The 22,242-nt window shown below is 31.2% G+C and overlaps 1 protein-coding gene across 5 annotated transcripts in view; it reads right to left on the bottom strand.

The window, feature by feature from the left end:
- Nep3 (M13 family metallopeptidase neprilysin 3) overlaps positions 1-22,242 on the bottom strand; it is an 83,736-nt gene that overhangs the window by 29,993 nt on the left and 31,501 nt on the right. The window contains exons 1-3 of one of the 5 annotated variants that reach the window (XM_085953741.1): positions 15,029-15,136; positions 11,088-11,181; positions 3,500-3,580 (exon numbers count right to left, since the gene is read on the bottom strand). The exons of 1 other annotated variant lie outside the window; for it this stretch is intronic. In XM_085953741.1, coding sequence (XP_085809867.1) covers positions 3,500-3,520 — 21 coding nt within the window. In that variant the 5' untranslated portion in view covers positions 3,521-3,580; positions 11,088-11,181; positions 15,029-15,136. Of the gene's footprint in view, positions 1-3,499; positions 3,581-11,087; positions 11,182-14,964; positions 15,137-22,242 lie in introns of those variants that run through there. 3 more of the 5 variants (XM_085953742.1, XM_085953739.1, XM_085953743.1) reach the window with 3 other exon arrangements.

Raw genomic sequence — 22,242 nt, 5'->3', positions numbered from 1 at the left:
GGTTGCTGCCAAAAGTTGGTAAGTCGATAATTTAGGTATTTAGACTTAACAACGGGTTATGTGTTAAAAAAATCAAGGTCATCCGATATACAGAACATGCACATAAATCACAAAGAATTTAGTAGTATGCGTAATTTTAGAGGGCATTTCAAACTTACATTTGCAATTACTTCATAACATGATTTCGAAACATGCAACTCTGCAACAGTAACCCACGATTATATGTACATAAAAATAATTCATATCGACGGCTTAATCTGCAAACCAGCTAACTGCACTTTTGACCAAATTTGATTGTTGGTCAAATGGTTTTCTATGCTCACACAAAATTTGAAACTCTAAGCCTATAAATAAATGCGTAATCGTTCTTCACACAAAACACCCAACTGTATGTGCCAAATTTCCAATATCATAAATGGAACAACACGCTCTTTGAATATAAAAGGGAAGCTATAATAGTGAATTTTCCTAGTGCAGCTTATTTGTAAAAAAAAAATAATCCTAGTGTAGTTTTGGAATTGTTAAATTCCGCTCGATAGTTAAATTATTAAATTTTTACTTCTTCCTGAACAATTTGCCCAAATGGAGTTAGCCGATTTGCAGATAAAGCAAGCGATATTTAAAATGGTCTGAATGTTTAACCGAATTATAGTTGGCGTTACTATGTGCCGCATTTATATTATATTTCATCAATGCCTGTGTATGCTTCTTTTTGTTTGTAATGTTATAATTTATAATCGTTTACATCCGTCCAATAGGTAGTTAGTTAAGTTAGTTAGTAAGCCATTGTGTTTGGTGTAAAGTGTACTTGTTAGCATTAATTCAATGGATAACATATACCTACTACCTAGTATTAGATTAATATAATAAATTAATAACAAAACTTGTCATTGATAATTCATAATAAAGCGGTGATAGAATGTACCAATGTGTCATATTTTCGAATGTAACTAGGCAGTACCACTCTTTACATTGCATGGTTTTGATCTTACGGCAAAAAATCGAACGCTGACATTATTTTAGTGGCGTGAAGAAGAGCATGGCCCTTTTCACATTACACGGCATTTTCATGTCCATCTCCACTGTATTCACGGCATCCGGACGGCCACCGATGACTTAGTGGTGTACGTGAACTAATGCACGCTTTCACATTAGACGGTTTTAAATCAGCAATAACAGTCAACCACAAACTGAGCTTGTGACGGAAAAAAAACCGTGCATAAACCGTATAGTGTGAAAAGAGTGTGATGAACTTGTTACTGATTCGGATTTAAGCGTTAATTTTTTTGCCGCATGGTCAAAACCGTATAATGTGAAAGGAGCGTTAGGCCAAAATCGTAGAAAAAATCCGTCTAGTTGAACACCTCGGGACGGTTCGGACATGGGTATATTTCTTGTAGGTTGCAGAGATGTCGAATAACTAACAATAGCTGGACATTCAGTGGTATCCTAAGTTCGACGATATTTTTAAATTTTGTGAAAGTAGGTATATGTTGATGCAACTCACATGACCGAAAGCAATAAAATATGCTTGAATACTTGGATACTCATCTAATAGTGGATGTTTGCACGTCATTGACGACGATGATGATGATACGTAGTTTTTCTCATACAAAGCCAAAGCTTATTTAGGGCGATAACGTCTCAACTGAGTTCATAAAAACACGCTCAAATTGGTATTCGGACTTAATTAAGTTAAATCCAACGCTACTAAACTATGTCGTAAGACTAGAAATGGCGCACTTAGTACAAACACACAAAAGCTCGCATATACTTCATAAAAATACACCAATCATTAACTTCCATGGAACCTCATAAGTAAACAATCAAGAATAGTCAAATTAACTGTATCTTCGTGTCTTCCATTAAAACACAGTTTTTATTGACATTTAAATATTTTAATTAATGTATCTTACATATTTAATTAACAAAACTATTACCTACTATCATAATAATATATGAAAATATCAATTTTACGAAATTTAAGAAGAAAAGCGTATACCTATGCAGTTTAACAAAATGTTTACGATAGCGGAATGTCAGCTGTAAAATACAGATTTAATCAATTTTTTATTACCTCTTTACCTACTCCAGTTACCTTGAATAGCTATAACTCTTATTCTTTATGTGCTATTGAAGATTATATACATACTATAATTGCAATTAGCTTCTGATTTATATTGCATTAATACACAACAAAATAAATTTAATATTGCTTGTGTTTGTGTTTCTAAAATGTAATGCCTCCTTCCAAAATATAATTACCTTCATATATCTACCTACCGGTGTATAATATTGCAGTACGTAATAAGATGTATGTGGATATTGGAAAACCTCCAAATTGGCTATTATGCTATTTTGGAATATTCAAAATAAACACGTAGCTGGAACCAATTTCAATTTTCAATATAATACAACAAAATACAATTTGGTTATAGGTACGCCCAAATATATGCCACGAAATTGGTAGGTTATGTAATATTATATTAATTTTATACTTAGTTGAAACTAATACACGTCAAATACCTTTAATTTTGAGATGTATAATATTATATTGGCTAATATTTGGTAAAATTTTGCTCCCCTGGAAATTGCATATTTCTTATATATATAGAAATATGTCGTACTCGTGTCCAAAGTTGAATGATTTTATAGATTCTAATTGCCCGTTCATCTGGAATTCTTTCTTCTTCACATTATTTTGTCCACAGTTAATCTTTCAGAATTTGAGTGTTCATTTTGCTCGATATTGTAGTGCGATAGACAACAGAAGGACATACTTTACAGTGCAGATTTCATTAACATAAAAACTAGTCTAAATTCCTGATTACCTATTACAACTTACAAACATTGTTATAGCCCCCGCACATTTGAGCCTATCTTTGTATTCTTATCAAGTATTAATAAGCAGCATAACGAATGTCTGGAAACGCGTTTGATAAAAATTTGCTTTACGGCACCATTGTTTCAAACTTACTTTTAACGGATATTGTTTTATAGGTATACAATTTTCTTATCAAACTAAATGTCTAAGAATGCCATGCATAATATTAATAACGTATGTTTTATATAGAATCGAAATAGCTTTTCAATTCAGTTTTAATTCAACTTTAGAAGGACGTATCAACTGCATCGGACGCAATTACTGTATCAAATCAGGTTGTTAACAAGTTATCGTCTAAAACATAATCTATTATAATATATATTACCTTCTAATAAAGCCAGTTAAAATATAAAAAGTGTTTATATGAATTTGATCCCGCCGTTCCATAATAACATTACAATATCAAAACAACTTTCAAGAGCGTTAGTGAATTAGTATAGGAAGCATTTATTCACAATAGGTACATAGCTGTTAACGTACATACTAAAATATACAAACTTTTTCTGTAGAAAAGGGTTAGTTTCAGTTTGAAATAGTTAAACGTATAAGCATTAAGGAAAATAATATGCATGATTTATAACAAGAACAAAAAAAACAAAATAAAATAATACTCACAGTCAAATGTTCGAAACACATTTTGTCAAATTTCACTTTGATTCACTTTAAAAACAAAAATCACGTTACGTGAGTGAGTTTCTGAAACAAAATAATAAAAATGAAATAACATAACTTATTTACCATTATAATATAATTTTAGAAAATAAATTGAATTGTGTATATTATGCGGGGTTATATTAAACATGTAAACGTACACATATATGTAATTTATTTTACTCTCTTGGGCTGATTAATTATTTACTATTCAGCCTCAAGGCCTTCAAGACATTTTGCTATTCGATTATTTCGTTATACTTCAACCGCAGATATAATCAGAGAAATAGACACGACGTTTTATAAGACACTAGAAAAAATACCAGGTAGCAGCGCCACCTGTATTTTTTTTTTGGATGTGGCTTAATTCTGCAGCAAAATTTATTTAATGTTTCAGATTTTTTTCAGTAATTGACTTTGTCAGAGATATGTAATTTTTAAAATCGTGTTTTCTATCCGACGTCATACTTTTTTATAGGTATATTATTTCTGTCACTCTAACACAAATAATTTTATTATAATGGTTTCTATATACATACTCGATTTTACGCTAGTACTGAAATGTGAGAATTTGTAAAACTATTAGGAGAGTATCCCATCATTGGTTTTCTTTCACGACCCAATAATAATAAACGATTCCTTTAGCTGTGTCAGCTTATTTTTTAATTTTATAATTTTCGATTAGACGTATAAATTTTCCTTACCCCTTCAGCGTATCTGTCTCGCTCTCTCCTACAAATTTAAAAATGTTTTTCGCATACGTTACAGACAGACAGATAGAAAAATCATGACAAGTATTATAATGTAATTACACTTTACTGCTTTCATTGTGTTCTATTCTTTTTTGTGGCGGAAACCGAAACCTTTTACGTTGCCTACCTACAGTATCCCTGGAACGTAACAACACTCATAATATTCCATATAAACCACTTAGTGTTAAAATTACTATTGCACCACTCTCAAAAAGCGCTTCTTTTTCTCGCAGCGAATGTGTATCCACGGGGTATCTACCTAATCAAGCGCACTATATTTATCCACTCCAGAGATAAGGTCTTCGCAAATATTGATCGTATGATTAGAGTCTTATTTCGCAGTTCAGCAAGATACAGGCAATCAATTTGAGCTAATTATAATACGATATCATAGATCGGGGTTTGCGAATAAAGTGTACGCCTAGTTTAAATGCCGCAAAGCTAGCTTGTAACGAACGAGAAAGGTTGTTGTATTAAAAATAATTGATTCCAGAACGTCTTTAATATGATTTAATCGATAAATACACAACAAATCTGTGCATTTATTATGATGAATTAAAAAATATAAATAATATAATATATAATAAAAAAATTAAATTGTATCTGTTAATTCAATGAGCTGAGTTACCGAGTTTAGTCCAACATTGTCCTATTTTTCGACAATGTCCTTTTATAACTTTATTGGAGGCTTTTTTATATGTTAAGAATACACGTAACTATATCGAATATATTACATAGGTATTTAAGGGGGGACATGCTCGTCTAAGGTCAAAATTGAGTTTTTATTGTATTTTCAAACCATGATCCTGGACACTCCTTAAACGTTGTAGATAATCTATTTATATAATTTTGAAGCCTTATTATCCTTTATAGTTATTTTAAACATTTGATGACTGCATAAAGTATTTTTGTTACATAAAATAGTATTCTTTTAAACCTCTCGCTCTAATGTTTTAGAATATAGTCATATTTCGGTACATAACTGTGCAGTGGTGTTAAGATTTTTTACATTTATTAATTTTTAAACGCATTTATAAAACCATTAGCATAATTTATTACGAGATAATTTTTGTAAAATATTCACGATAAAAAATTATATTGATAATCTCTGTGATCCCAAATTTGACAAGAATTAGGCATTTTATTATTCAAAAAATCGGCAAGATTAACACATTTGAAGATGATTCTAAAGATATTTATTATAAGCTATGTCTTTGACCATTCAAGTGTGATAAACATTTTATGAATAATGATTGCTTTATAATAATTATTGGCCTAAGAATAAGGTCGTGTTTTTTTGAAATACGCCATTTCTTTTGTCATTCCCTAGTGGTTAAGCTACAACATACGGCCGTTGCCATACATTGACAAACTATAATTAAAGTAGGGAGTAAAATTATGTTAACGCACGTGTTTGAACATGTACCTAACCGAATTTTTTTTATTTTTTTTTTAAACGGTACATGTTCAAACACGCGCGTTAATATTATTTTACTCCCTACTTCAATTATAGTTTGTCAATTTATGGCTACGGCCGTATGTTGTAGCTTAACCACTGGGGAATGACAAAAGAAATGGCGTATTTCAAAAAAACACGACCTTATTCTTAGGTCAATAATTATTATAAAGCAATCATTATTCATAAGATGTTTATCACACTTGAATGGTCAAAGACATAGCTTATAATAAATATCTTTAGAATCATCTTCGAATGTGTTAATCTTGCCGATTTTTTGAATAATAAAATGCCTAATTCTTGTCAAATTTGGGATCACAGAGATTATCAATATAATTTTTTATCGTGAATATTTTACAAAAATTATCTCGTAATAAATTATGCTAATGGTTTTATAAATGCGTTTAAAAATTAATAAATGTAAAAAATCTTAACACCACTGCACAGTTATGTACCGAAATATGACTATATTCTAAAACATTAGAGCGAGAGGTTTAAAAGAATACTATTTTATGTAACAAAAATACTTTATGCAGTCATCAAATGTTTAAAATAACTATAAAGGATAATAAGGCTTTAAAATTATATAAATAGATTATCTACAACGTTTAAGGAGTGTCCAGGATCATGGTTTGAAAATACAATAAAAACTCAATTTTGACCTTCGACGAGCATGTCCCCCCTTAAGAATTTTATCCAAAACGATGGAATAATTATTTATTTGTATTAAGAATACATAATCAACTATTTGAAGAAGCTTTTTTTTACATGTTTACTTACTATTTTGGTTTATCTATATCTACGGGGTCTCGATATTTCTATGTGGTTAAACAGAGTCAGTATACGCACGAAAATAAAATGATTTTGACACAGAGCTTGGATTTTGGAATCACATTGAAGAGGCCTTCATCCAGCAATAGATTGATCTAAGCGCCTAATGATGCTAAATACAGATAGGAGTACATCTTTTAGAATTATGCACATTGGATTGAACCAACATTGAATGAGTTACCTAAGTGGATTTGTCTTTTCACATATTCTTGAATAATAAAACAACCACAAAGCAACAGAAATACATTTTCATTTCAGGTTATATTATAAGTTGTGCTGAATTTCCCACGGCGGTCAATTTTCCGTGAATTCGTAGATGTACTATTCAAGGTACAGCACTAAGTTGCCCATAATAAAAGCTACATACATATTTTAGTGAAAACTTTCATTTTCACCGAAAATCCGGTTACTTAGATATGTTTCTTAATAAAAAAGGTCTAGCTAAATATGTATGAAAGCTCGTATATTTTGACTTCTTTTTGTTGAATTTAACCAGCGGTAGTGGCTGAATAATATCTACCGGATCGCTAAAGGCGCTTTTATTATGACCATTATCCGGTCGACTCCAGCGCGTCCTTTTCACAATTTTTTTCTTTTAAAAAAGGCTAAAAGCTTCCTTTTTAAATATTTCAACCCGACATATGAATGGGCACTGCGGACAAAACCCTTTTGGTATGCAGTAAGAACCTGTAGGTATATATTATGTGTACAGCAACAACTATCAACCGGTTCGCTCAATCATTTTTCATCAATTCACATGTAACGAAAAAGGTTAAATAAAAAAATCTTCCGGTAACGTTAGGGCATTTTTGATTTTTTTTTTTGATATAGGACCGTTTTAAAAACAGCCTAACCTTTCTTTCAATACATTTCAGTGTGTTCAACAAATTTTCAATGAAAATTTGTATGTATAAAAATATATCGATATTGCTAACCCAAAAGGGTTTTGCAACATTACGAAAACCATTTAATAAAATAATTTAACTATCCTGTCAAAAATAGTTATAATTTCGTCACGGAATAAATCTCTTTTGGTACCTACGCTGAAGTTGATATTTGAAATAACCTAACCGTATTGTCCTTTTCGTCCAGCGACCTCAATCTCTATGTGCTATAATAGTTATCAGTGGCGAAGGGTGGAGATGGGCTGTTAAAATAAAATCCTTTATAAAAATAGTGTATACTAAACTTTGTCAGTTATACATTTTTTTTCATTAACTGCGACTACAATTTACAGCTGGTGTTGGTTAGTTTTTAAATTTCAATTAAACCGTGCCTAAACCAAACCATAAGAGTTTTGGTATGCTATGGGCGATCCGACAAAATAGTGCACACTTTTCATACATACGTATATGCTATCGTTGAATTAAGAATACATACTAAATACGATGTTGGTTAGTTTTTTTTAATTCGTTAAAGCCCTGCCCTAAAGCAAACCATAATAGTTAAAAAATACTCGTCTATCTATAAAATATCTATAATTGTGACATTAAATCATACATAATTTTGGATATTTTATAGACAGAATAATATCTTGATAATTATATTGTGGCTTGGCTTAAACGGAACTTAATGAATTTAAAAAAAACTGGCCAAAAACATGTGTAATATGTATTTTTAATTCAACGAAAATAAGTAAGTATGAATGAAAAAGTGTGCAAATTTTTATCGGATCGCCCAAAGTATACCAAAACTATCATAGTTTAGTTTAGGTGGGGTTTAATTGTTTTATTTTTAAATAAACCAACTCCATCTGTAAATTATTGTAGTCTTAGGTGAATAAAAACAAATACGCATGACTGACAAAGTTTATTGTGCACTATTTTACGATGCACGATCTTAACAGCCTACCTCCACCCTTCGCCACTGATAATTATACTAGGTGCCATGTACCTCTTACTAGTAGTAATATGCTTACTTGATAGGGTTTGCCTATTCCGGAATTAGGTAATTAGAAATTTTGAGATTAGACGAAAACTGGTCAAATTTGCTTTAAAAAATACGCTACGAGTACCAAGAAATTACCAGATTTTTAAAATAAAGTAGGTAGGTAGTACTACATTTTTTTTATTTTTAATGTAGTACCTACCCACCTAAATACGAAATTTTATTATGGTATGTTACAGACTATCCGTTTTCTTTAAATTCCTCCCTTTCTCTTAGTAACCGTCATAACGAAATAGGTGCTGCAGAACTCTGTATTAGTCTTCTCCAATTTTCCTTGTCCTTTGCAAGCCGTCGGTTCTTCAGTGATTTATCGAACTTTGTGATTCGGCCTCATCGGCCTTGGCTTATCTGCCCTTCTTCTATCAATAAATTTAATCTACTTTGTTTAACAATAAATTGGCTAATTTATAATCCGTAGATATCTAGATATTAAATCCCGGAATTTAGGGGTCAAGAAATCTGGCTTATTAATCCCAAGATTACAAATATCGGTATATGTATGATATACCTACTAATTATTATAATCGGGGAAAGTAGATTTTTTTTACAAATTGGTGATATATAGATAAAACATAATAGGTATATCAGGTTGTAATCAATACTAGATAAATTTACAATATTGTTTTACTTTCAAAAATAGAACTTGCTAAAAATTTTTAATCAACTATTTTTTTTATTCAACGAATAATTCACAAAATTTAAGAATATACCATTCTAATTATTGAACGTACATAATTTTGAAAACACTTCTGCGAAAATATATTATAACCAATAGATAAAATCTTTTTTGAAAAAAGTAAGGCACCCAGCAGGAATCGAACCTGCATCTCTCGGGTTTCGCAAGTTCAAGTAAGTTACAACAAAAAATCTTGGAGTGATCCGTGATGTCGGTTAATAACTAAAGTAATACCTACTTTGATTTCAAATATGAAAGCCGATCGCCAACAGTAACTCAATTTGGAAAGCGCTTCAGAGAGTATTAAGAGCCATTAGTTAAAATTTGTCACAATTAAGTATGGCGCCTATAGCATGGTGATATATGTGCATGGGCGCGAAACCCGAGAGATGCAGGTTCGATTTCTGCTGAGTGTCTTACTTTTTTCAAAAAGATTTTATCTATTGGTTATAATATATTTTCGCAGAAGTGTTTTCAAAATTATGTATGTTCAATAATTAGAATGTCACATTCTTAAATCTTGTGAATTATTCGTTAAATAAAAAATAAAGTTAATTAAAAAATATAATTTTAATTTTGTAAGGAATCTAATCTCTCAAAATATTTATATGTACAATTTTAAAGTGTACTTATGCTTGTATTTTATTGAAAAGAATTTTTTTTACTCGTTGAAACATTTCCATTGAAAATTATCATTTTAGAATGAAAACGTTGCGTAATATTAGAACAGAAGTAGACCGACATAAGCTTGAAGTCGTAGAATCTCCATTTCCTAAATCTCTAATAGCGGATACGAGATTTTGTAAGTAGCCAATAACGAGCGAATGAATTGACAGGTTATTGTGCTGAGACTGTTTTCATAATAGATTTCAATTTATAGCCGCAAAATCTACTGGGGGAAATGATTATTTATATAGACAATATTTTGTATACATGGAATACTTAATTTATGCATTTATTAGAGTTGAGAAGAGCAGGGATGAAAGCGAGAATGTCACATGCATCTGAGACTTCCATACCATGGATTCGAATACTCTTTTATTAAAATCTATATTATTTATAAACACATGGACGGTAACGAAATAATTGAGATAGTATTTAATTCCATGTAGAGGTTTGTATAAACAAATTTGTCTTTTTACGAGAAATTAATATTAGTTTATTTCTCAGCCTATTGGGTCCATATTACTCTGACTTCAAACACACATTGAAAAACAATCTGTATTTTTCAGACACAGGATTCGAGCATGGGACTCAACGACAACATTATAATCCGCTAGTCCACCGTGTGCGATAATTTTAATGTGATTAAACGTCACATTCTCGATCACTATTTCGGTTATATCACCACTATCACACTATAGTAAAAAAAACTTTATTTATATATAAGAAAACATAATATCTAAATGTGTATGAGCGAGCAAGACAGGGAGAAGACTTGTGAAAGAAAATATACACGGCAAATACTAAATTTGAAAAAAGAACTGACCCGCAAATAAAAGAATCGTTTATGTATTTTGATCTGGTCGTGAAAGAAAACAAATTGTAGGATACACTGATAATAGTTTGACAGCTAATGCTTACCGCGCATCTGGCTTTTTTGTTATATATATTGTACATAATAATATTGTACATTATTTTTTTTATTTTTTTTTATTTTATTTATAAAAAAGAGTATTACGGCATTACAGCTTTTGGCCAATGCGCCATAATACATAATACATACAAATATATAAAAATATCTTAATTACAAATAACAACTAATATGACAAGAAAGTGGAAAAGACAGCATGTGTAAATATTAAAGAAATATGATAATATATACAATTATAAATTTATCCTATTTAAAACGTCTACAAACATTATATAATTAATAAAAAACAAATCAACCTTTATGGTGCCATCAAATAAGCTAATTGCACGATACACAGCATCATGAAACATAACATCTGTCCTGCGACGAGGTATCTTGAAGACCGTGGAGCTGCGAGTGATATTGGTGGGAACATGAAAATTAATATTTGCATATAAGTACAATATACTTATTTCGAAACCAAAGACGATATCTAACTAAATTATGGAATTTAATATATACTATTGTGAGTAATGAATGTTATGATAGCAACTGGTTATACGACGAAAAAACATCTGGATATTTTATGACTGTTGGCACTGACATACGTTATGAATAAATAATTATTTAAGCCAGCTTACAATTCCCTTGTTTATATTATTATCTACTTTTACTCGCGTGCGTATGAACCATCCAACGGAAAAGCTGTTTGGAGAAGAAAACATTTTCGGTCTTTTGGGAAAACGACGAAAAAACGTTATAGCTAATAATGTTGCCTTATAATGTGTAGAAACTCTGTTTTCCAGTTGCATGTTGTTTTTGTTTTTTATTGTAAAATAATTATACTACGTGTTACACAACGTTTTGTTGTTTAATGATCAAGCATTTTATAATAAACACAGTCATACTAGCCTAATTTCTCCGTCATACATTCACCAACTGTCCAGTGGGACATATTATATTGCTCGAAAAATCCAATTAATTGTGCACTTTTGGATAATATCACGAACTTTAGCAATCATGCTAAAGTTCAAAATATCCCTATCCCAGGGAATACAAAATTAATGGGAACATCCTTACCCTACGGCCTACGGGGCGTGGTAGCAGTTTTAAAACAGGGTCCGCTTTATTATTTTCGGCCATAAAACCAAAAAACACAAAACGAGCCGACTATCTGAAAAAATTGAATGCGCGTTATGTTTACGTGACAAACCTTATTGCATATTATGAGACAGACGTAACTATTGAAAATACAATACCTTAGGTTTAACTAATATTTTCCATGCCCGTTCCCATTCCCTGCCCTATCCTAATGGTCATTTTTAAGATATTGAGCCAGCAGAAGAGCAGAAAAATTACCCGGGAATTTCGAAATTTCGAAATGGCGGAAAATATTTCGATTTTTTATAATTATATTGATTTTAGTTTGAACATATTGTATTATAAATGGTGCTGAATATTAATTTTAATTTATACTTAAAATGTTTCATTTTGTTTTTATAATTACCATTTGATTGCTAGATGGGAAAAATTAAATACTAAATATTATGATATATAATAAGTTGTTTAATATTATTAATAATCAGTGAAAGGTCGTAATTGAATAAAAAAATATTATTGTTACTTCTCTTGTTGTAATAGTTGTTTTACCCGACGAATTCTTTCAACAATACATTATGAGCGTTTATTAGTATTGATTTATAACTCATATTAAGAAAAATAATGAAAGAGAGAGAAATTCAGACAAACAGATGACCGAATCTAAAAAAAAATCTTAATTATAAATTTATCCAACAGGCTTTCAACCCTAAACTAAAATGTATATGATGGATTGAACACAACACTATACCTAATAATAATTCCATTATAATTAACAAACGAATGCTTTTTATTTGTTTTAATAATAATAAATAAGTTATTTACATTATAAACCATATTATATTATAATATGAATGCATGAACTTTGACTTTGACTGAAAAAAAAATCTATTTCAAATTTGATGGATATTTCACTTTGAACTGAAGGTGATCCAAATAGCCTCGGTCTACCCTACTTGATTATTCAATCCTTTAATGTCCAATTATATTTGCAAATAACATTTCGGCAATAGGCTCAGGAATTGTTTTCCGTATCGCCGAAACTTGAAACGACTTTCTTGATTGGTCTCACAAATTGGTTTTCTCTTTGAAAATTTTCCTGATCACCTCTGAAATAATCAAAAATGTTGTCTGTAAATACCCCGCGCCAGGTGCGAAATACGAATAATCTTTCAGAGAATTATTATTTTCCTTATTCGTGTAAATGCGTGTTACCAGAGTGTTTGTAAAAAAACAGGTCCATTTGATGAATATTAAATAGTAAAAAAAAACAACACTGAACCTACATAATACACACACCGCTATATCTATACATACATCAGAATATTGTTTTATTAGAATGCAAGTAAGTATATTTCGTTATGATTGTCAAATACTTAAAGGCCCACATGCTCAGCGTACGTCAAAATGGAGCTTTTATGCTATTTTCAAAGCATGATCCTGGACATTCCTTAAACTTGTAGATAATCTATTTACATAATTTTGAAGCCTTATTATATTATTTTAAACATTTGATGACTGCATAAAGTGTTTTTATTACATAAAATAGTATTCTTTTAAACCTCTCGCTCTAATATTTTAGAATATAGTCATATTTCAATACGTCCATGTGAAGTGGTGTTAAATTTTTTTATATTTATTAATTTTTAAAAGCATTTATAAAACCATTAGTAAAATTTATGTCGACATTATTATAGTGAAATATTTACAATAAAAAATTATATTGATAATCTCTGTAATCCCAAATTTGACAAGAATTAGGCATTCAAAAAATGGGCAAGATTTACACATTTAAAGATACTTTTAAAGATACTGATTATAAGCTATGTCTTTGACCATTCAAATTTGATAAACATTCTACGAATAATGTTTGCTTTATAATAATTATTGACCTAAGAATAAGGTAGTATTTTTTTTAAATACGCCATTTCTATTGGCATTTCCCAGCTACAACATACGGCCGTAGCCATAAATTGACAAACGATAAATGAAGTAGGGAGTAAGATCATGTTAACGCGTATGTTAGACGTGTGTCATCAAATATTTAAAATAAATATAAAGGATAATAAGGCTTCAAAATTATGTAAATAGATTATCTACAACGTTTAAAGAATGTCCAGGATCATGCTTTGAAAATAGCGTAAAAGCTCAATTTTGACGTACGCTGAGCATGTCCCCCCTTAACATCACGATAGAGATTTCTAGTAAATGATGTCCTGACAAAAGAAAAGCGTCCTGGATCAAAAATTTCAGAAACTGGTTTAAGCTCAGTACGCCATCAGCGTTTAGAGTAGCGAAAGACAGAGAAAATGTGACCAAAAATTATCATCGATAACGGATATGGCACAAAACTAAAAAGTTAAATAAATAACTAACTGAACACTGCAACTAAAACAATTGATGTGGTTATGTTATGCTTATCGTATTGTGGTTGATTATTGATTAACAAAAACATCAGCAGCGTTGTTAGCTTAGCAATATCTGTAGGATTCTGACACGACATTCACACCAAAACTCAACTATTGTAATTTTGATAGTAAAATTATCTTTAGTTATACTAGGATCATCGTGATAATGGATTTACCATGGAGCCTCAGTTATATAAAAGTAATATCCATTGTGCTAATCCAATTTTATTTAAATCAACCAAGTATCGAATACTAATCACGGGCATAGTATGCCGGAGGAGTTACCATCAAGGCGAGTTATATACCTACGCATCCCCAGAGGATAAAAGAAACTGAGATAGCTGGACTGCACCACAGGATATTTAAGAATGTTCAGTCAAAGCAGCTGGAAAGCGTCAGCGCTGGATCGTCCAGGATAGAAAACGTTTCTGGAGAATACCAAGATCCACCAAGGCTTGTAGTGTCATAAAAAATGATAATAAAATAAACCTCAGACTACCAGTAGGCATATTGAGAATAATTTCTAATAACTAAGCTATCTTAGATCATCAAATGTTATTTTAAAATATTATTCGTTCTATCCATCATTGTGTATTAAAGATTTTATAATACAAGTATAATTACGCTTATTTTAAACAAATGCACAGCAATTTTACTTTTACTGATAACGATTAAATAATCTAATTACTCGAGATAAAAATAGAGTATCAACAGTAATTGAAGGTTAAATCATATTGATTTTTCTCTCACACCTCTGTAACACTAGTAACTGTTTCACTTTAATACCGATGAAAATCATACAAAATTTTTCGCGAAATTCATTAAAAATTATGAATTTTTAAATACGTCCACCCGCGACGAGGCGGACAAAATAACTAAAGAAATTATTCAATTTGGTCGTAAATACAAAGATAACTTGCATATAACACGCGCTCGCCAAACACGAGTGATGATTTTCTTCCTAAAAATATTTTAATGCAAAATTACCTCGATTTCGGAAATTTACTTACTTATGTAACATAAAACGTCTATCTGCTACATCATTGGACTTCGGCGATTTTGACGATCAATTCATGCCGCTCTACTAAAATGAAAGGATAAAGTGCCAAATTTATACCAGTTTCTGAAATTCGTGAAGCAGGAAGTTTTTCTTCTACCAGGACCCATCAGGAATCTTTACTTGTAACCTATTTTGGCCAAATGATGACAACACTCCAGTTTCTACTTCTTTGGTATTTTTCATCCTCGATATTTACACCCAATAAAAATACGTATTTTTTAAATGTTAGTAGCATTGATATACTGCTGGATGAATCATATGCTTCTTAAAATGACGCCCGATTTTCAGCGACTCGGTCAGTGTTAAAACTTACTGTTTTAATATCAGCGGACTTAACTCGATATAAGCTCACTTAATATTTGTCTCAAAAACGACCTGGCAAAAATTATGAGTAAGCCCGATCTAGCTTGCATCTTACTCTAACTAATAGTCAGCGCATGACGACTTGCTCTGTCCGCTCAGACATGATTTTTTGGTAGCTTGCAAGCTTTGGGTTGCAGACACCCTTAGGGTCACTATTCCAAGAACGCAAATTTAGTTTTACAGCCAGGGCAATACGGATGAAATTCAGGAATCCATGTTAACGGTCTTAACGCATTATACCTACAATGAAATATTATAAAACGATATTCGTAATATCTTCTTTTGTGGTACATTTTTAAAATGACTCTTGTATGGGAACTCCTCATCTAGTAGTATATCAATGGTTAGTAGGTAATTTAAGCATGCTTCATGGAAATCCGTCACTCGATACAGATGCTTTAACTTTAACTATTCGAAAAGTACAATACAGTTTCTTCATGCTGACCAGATTCAGGCGTCTTATAAAGTTGCAAAATATCATCCATAACTTGTATACGGCGGGAGCTGGGATGCTGGCATAGTCTGGCAAGAGTGGTAAGACCCAAGAAGATTGAACAGCGATGGGAATTCTTAGTTCCATATGCTCCACTTAAAGATTACCAGATGAATCATGTTGATGAAGAAAAAACCCTTTCTAATCAATCAAATCTATTTTAAAGAGCTCCACTTTGGCGCTTAGAACTTCAATCTATTTCCGCTGGTCGAGCATTCATATTTCATAGTACGTTGCTTAACCCTTTTATCACGTGATATTAAACATAATCATATGAAAAAAATGAGCTATGACATGATTTATATATTACATCAATTTTAATCTGAATGCGTTGCCAATAAACGCAAATTTCTCATAAATAATTGCATTAATAATATTCTTTTTTACAGTAGATAACAAATAAGATAAGAATCAAACACATTCTCAAATAATCAATATTACCCTTTATCACATTGACTATGCTATATTACAAATAGAGTACTTAATTATTGTAGGTTAATTATTGCTATTTTTTAAGATCATTATATTTTTTCACCGATGCAGTGGCGTAGGTAATGTCGCTACATTTCAAAATCAGCCAAGTCCACCTTTAGGTATTTTTAACTTTTTTGTTAATTGCTGAAGAATTACTGCTTTCTAACATTTCTGCATTATCAAAATGTGGAATTTATTAATTTTAAATATTCTATACTCGAAATAATATAAACTTTCACCCTTGTGACTGTGTATTTGAGAAAACAAAAAGCTGTTTTTCTCCTATTCATCTATTATCGACTTGGCTGATTTTTAAATCCAGCGACACAGTATCTCATCATAAAAGTATGCAAATCATTGCCTCAACTGCACAAGGGGGACTAAATCTCAATCCGATAATAATTGTTAATGAAATGTATATTTAATAATTGTGTGCCGTTCACGAAAATATACTTAGATTACAAATAATACACACGAAAATCTGCAACCGTAGTATGTGTGTTGATATAGTCATAAAATACTCGTAGTAGTAAAACATCTTTCCAATGGATTTATTTTTCTGTAATGAAAACATTTTTGTTTAAAAGATCAGTCATCTTACAATGTTTGGATCTAAATTGGTACCATGGATTCGTAATAGGAAAGCTAATAAAGAGAACATATTTTTTAATCAATTAGTTCATTTATTTCCTCTTAAAACACTAATTCTTGTAATAGAATGAATCAATTACTATATGTGTATAGCAAAATGCGAAGGAAAATTATGGCATTTAATTTTTAGAAACACAAATGTAAATACATGATTTTTACAAAGGGTCCAACATTTATAGCTACGCTACTGGACTGATGAGAAGACATTTTACTGTCGAAAATCCGTACTCATGACTCTAAGTAATACTAGTTATCCTGCTAACAGGTCGGCAAGAATCCGATTATTTTTTTCCATCTACGTACACACAAATGCATTTCGTTAATAGATTAAAAATAAAGTCTGCAATAGAAGTGGCTATTCATATTCATATATTAATTAACCTAGCCTGTTAACGTGTCCATTTCAATATTGAGGTGTTATAAGGGAGGATTGTGTCCTAGTATGGTTTTATCGGGAACTAATAAATCACGACATAACTCACGTCGAACAAAGAGGGTCACATTTGATAAAATGATTGAAATCACCACATGTATTTCGTCTGTGTTATAATTATACATTCCGAAATATGCGGTCTTCCTAGGCAAGTGCGTAGGGCGGGAACCTTTCATCCAAGGGATACGGGTTCGATTTCCGGTGAGGTCACAACACAATACATTTAGTGATTTTCTCAAAACCTGAGTATTTGTGATTGTTTCACTTATATCACTGAATACGCTGCTGTTTCACTATATTAATGTAATTTGGCCTAGTGGCCTGTTTTAATGTTAAAAAGAATATATACCTAAGTATATATATACGTACATATTATAATGAAAAAATATCACTTATCTAATATATAAAAATTAATATTTGTGTGTTTGTTTGTTCGTATTTAATGCGCAGCCATACCGTTCATCCGATTGCGATAAAACTTTGTAAACTTATTGCTTGCACTTGCGGGAAGAGTATAGGCTATACTAATATATAAAAATGAATGTCTGTCTGTCTGTATGTCTGTCTGTCTGTGTGTCTGTCCCGTATGCGTTCCTATACCATTCATCAGATTGCAATGAAATTTTGGTAAGTGGTTGTATGCATACCCATAAAGGTTTCTGAATTAGAAAAATCATCATCTTCTTCTTCTTCTTCATTCTATCTTCTTTTATTCGTATGGTTCCTATACCATTCATCCGATTGCAATGAAATTTTGGCAAGTGGTTGTATGCACACCCATGAAGGTTTCTAAATTAGAAAAATCGTCATCTTCTTCTTCTTCTTCATTCTATCTTCTTTTATTCGTATGGTCCCTATACCATTTATCCGATTGCGATGAAACCTTCATCAGTTGTTGTGGTAACACCCGCAATGGTTTTTGAATTAGTACAACCATCTTCTTCTTCTTCTTCTTCTTCTTCTTCTTCTTCTTCTATTCTATATTCTTCTATTCGTATGCGTTCCTATTCCATTCATCCGATTGCAATAAAATTTTCGTCAGTAATTGTGCCAACACCCGCAAAGGTTTCTGAATTAGTACAACTATCTTCTTCTTCTTCTTCTTCTTCATTCTATCTTCTTTTATTCGTATGGTCCCTATACCATTCATCCGATTGCAATGAAACCTTCATCAGTTATTGTGGTAACACCCGCAATGGTTTTTTAATTAGTACAACCATCTTCTTCTTCTTCTTCTTCTATTCTATATTCTTCTATTCGTATGCGTTCCTATTCTATTCATCCGATTGCAATAAAATTTTCGTTAGTAATTGTGCCTACACCCGCGAAGGTTTCTGAATTAGTACAACCATCTTCTTCTTCTTCTTCTTCATTCTATCTTCTTTTATTCGTATGGTCCCTATACCATTTATCCGATTGCGATGAAACCTTCGTCAGTTGTTGTGGTAACACCCGCAATGGTTTTTGAATTAGTACAACTATCTTCTTCTTCTTCTTCTTCTATTCTATATTCTTCTATTGGTATGCGTTTCTATTCCATTCATCCGATTGCAACAAATTTTTCGTCAGTAATTGTGCCAACACCCACGAAGGTTTCTGAATTGGTACAACCATCTTCTTCTTCTATTCTATCTTCTATTCGTATGCGTTCCTATACCATTCATCCGATTGCAATGAAATTTTGATCAACTGTTGTGCTCACGCCGCAAAGGTCTCTGAATTGTTACAACTATTTTCTTTTTCTTCTATTCTATCTTCTTCTATTTGTATGCGTTCTTATGCCATTCATCCGATTGTGATGAAATTTTGACCAGTTGTTGTGCGCAAGCCCGCGAAAGTTTTTGAATTAGTACAACCATCTTCTTCTTCTTCTATTCGTATGCGTTCCTATACCATTAATCCGATTGCAATGAAACTTTGGTGAGTTGTCATGCGCATGCCCACGAAGGTTTCTGAATTATAAAATCATCTTCTTATACTATTCGTATGCGTTCCTATACCATTCATCCGATTGCGATGAAACTTTTGTCAGTTGTGTGCGGTTTCTAAATTATTATTATATAACATACAAAGTTTGTTGTTTGTTTGTTCCATCCAATTTTGATTTTTTTTTTTACTACATATTTATAACATTAATAACGTTTTCATATTTTGGATTCGATATTAATTTAGTGTTCTTATGTTTGACCTTTACTCCTATTATAATTATTTTCATATTGCCATATTGTATTACACAGATATTTTAATATTAAAGAAATAATTACCTCTTATTATTTTTCAAATATCTAAGATAAATATAACCACGAAGCAACCCCGTGCGAAGCCGGGTACTTCAGCTAGTAAGGAATAAAAAAATGGTAAGCGCCACAATCCAGCCAAATTTTTTAAATATTCAAAATTAAAGGCGATTACTTACCTTCAGTAAAAAAGACGTTATCAAAAATTGCGGTTGTACCTAATTGCGGAGTATAAAATATAGTATATTTCCAGACAATATTTTCTTTCGATCAATAGATAAAAATAAGTAAGTGTATATATACACTATTACATCATTAGGTAACAGATAATAAATTGCGAAACATACTAAATATATAATATAATTTACTTGTGACGAACAAAGACGTCTGAAAGACATGTCTATTCATCTGTACCTACAAGACATCCAGTGTCAAAAAAACAGTTTGGTGTCCAATAAACACCACAATAAGGTGAATTGTGTCTTAAATATATAATACTTTGGTACGAATTCTGTAGGTACTTAGCTCGAATTTCTTCAAATCTTACATAACGACACAAAACATATCGGCTGTGCTGTTAGATACAGACTTTATTTATTGACTGAATTGTCTAGAAGCTCGCATGCATTTAAATACATACCTAATATATTTTATATTTTATTGAAAACTTTTATTTTGATTATTCAATACGCCTCTAAAATCATTAAAAAGATTTGACACTCGATTTGATATAAATAAAAAGGATTTCAAGTTAAACTTTTTTTTTTAGAAAAATCGATGTTTTTCAATTATACAAAATATATTGAAATTATGAAATTGAAAATATTTTGCTATTTGCTTTTAAATACTTAATAAACTAACAAATGTTAATGATAAACATACCTATAAAATAATATGTAATAATAATATGCGAACATTTAACGGATTCACATTTTATAAAGTTTTTTCAATTGTAAGTTAATCTTTGACCTTTAAAAAATATTTTTCTTTTTATTTTTTTAAACACGTACCTACTTATTGATTAATTAAAATATTGTAAAAGGTAAACACCCACGATGGCCGCTCGGCTTAAGCATCGGCCTATAGCGTCGCGGGTCCCAGGTTCGAATCCTGGGTCTGGCAAGTACACAAATATTGTTTTCAAATTCAGAGTCAGAGTATGTACCTAATAGGTTGAGCAAGTGGTTGACATCCATTTCTCGTCAAAACAAATTTTATTAATACAAACCTCCACTCTATGGAGGCCCATATTATGATCTTAATAGGATCGGACATGGTCGGCGGGGAAAGGTAAAATATCAATACATTATTTCAAATTGCAAGCTTCGTATTTTGAATTTTCCTCTGATAGGCTGTGCATTCATCTCAATAAGGAAAATATTAATAATAAAGACACTTGTTTTTTATATAAATATATTTTCATACTAGGCAAAGCATGTGTTGTAAAGAAAAGACGTCTGTCAGTGGCATGTCAAGTTGACACTGAATTAGGCGGACTTATGTAAGTAATGATTTGATTACAGACATCGCAACTTACTTACCTACAATTTACACATTTCAATAACACGCAACATGGACATGGATGCTACAAAGAAACTATTTGAATGAGACTTTTAAAAAGATTCAATAATATTTACGGCCGTTATCTCTGATTTTTTTTTGTTTGATCTCGACATCTACGTGCTCACACAAGGAAACCAAACATTAGTAATAATTCTAACAGTAATTAATAATTACTTACAAATAATAATATTACATAATACGTATTATTTATTATCAAATCATTTTTGGACTATAACTCGAGGAAATCATAACGTGTTGTATGATCGAATTTGTAGCCAATTAGCTCATAGTCTATATACGTTGGTACGTTGAAAAATCGCCGACCGTTTTGACGTTTCATTTTATGTAAGTACCTATGAGGCGATTATTTTTATTGATGAATATTGAAATTATTGGTTCAGTGTATTTGACTGCATATTTTTGTACAAAAATTGAGGCGGTATAACATTTTGTATTACAACGCGTGCACCGTAAAGATGGGAAAACTGGTCGATTTTGAAGACTAAGTATAGGTACTTACTACCAGTATAAAAAATACTTAGTTTATAAACGTGTTCCAAAATACTTACTAGTATTTGGAATTGGAATACTATATAGATCATTTGGCGTGCGTATGCGACAAAAGTTTCATACTCAACTGAAACTAAAACCAACCCCATATTATTAGTATTTTAAAATACGTATCGGCTCAG

The sequence above is a fragment of the Rhyacophila brunnea genome, unplaced genomic scaffold, assembly GCF_057557595.1.
Source record: "Rhyacophila brunnea isolate RB1 unplaced genomic scaffold, BYU_Rbru_1.0 scaffold_4, whole genome shotgun sequence".
Taxonomy (NCBI): domain Eukaryota; kingdom Metazoa; phylum Arthropoda; class Insecta; order Trichoptera; family Rhyacophilidae; genus Rhyacophila; species Rhyacophila brunnea.
Note: the sequence above shows the minus strand (reverse complement) of the source record. Positions and strands in the feature narration are given on the sequence as shown.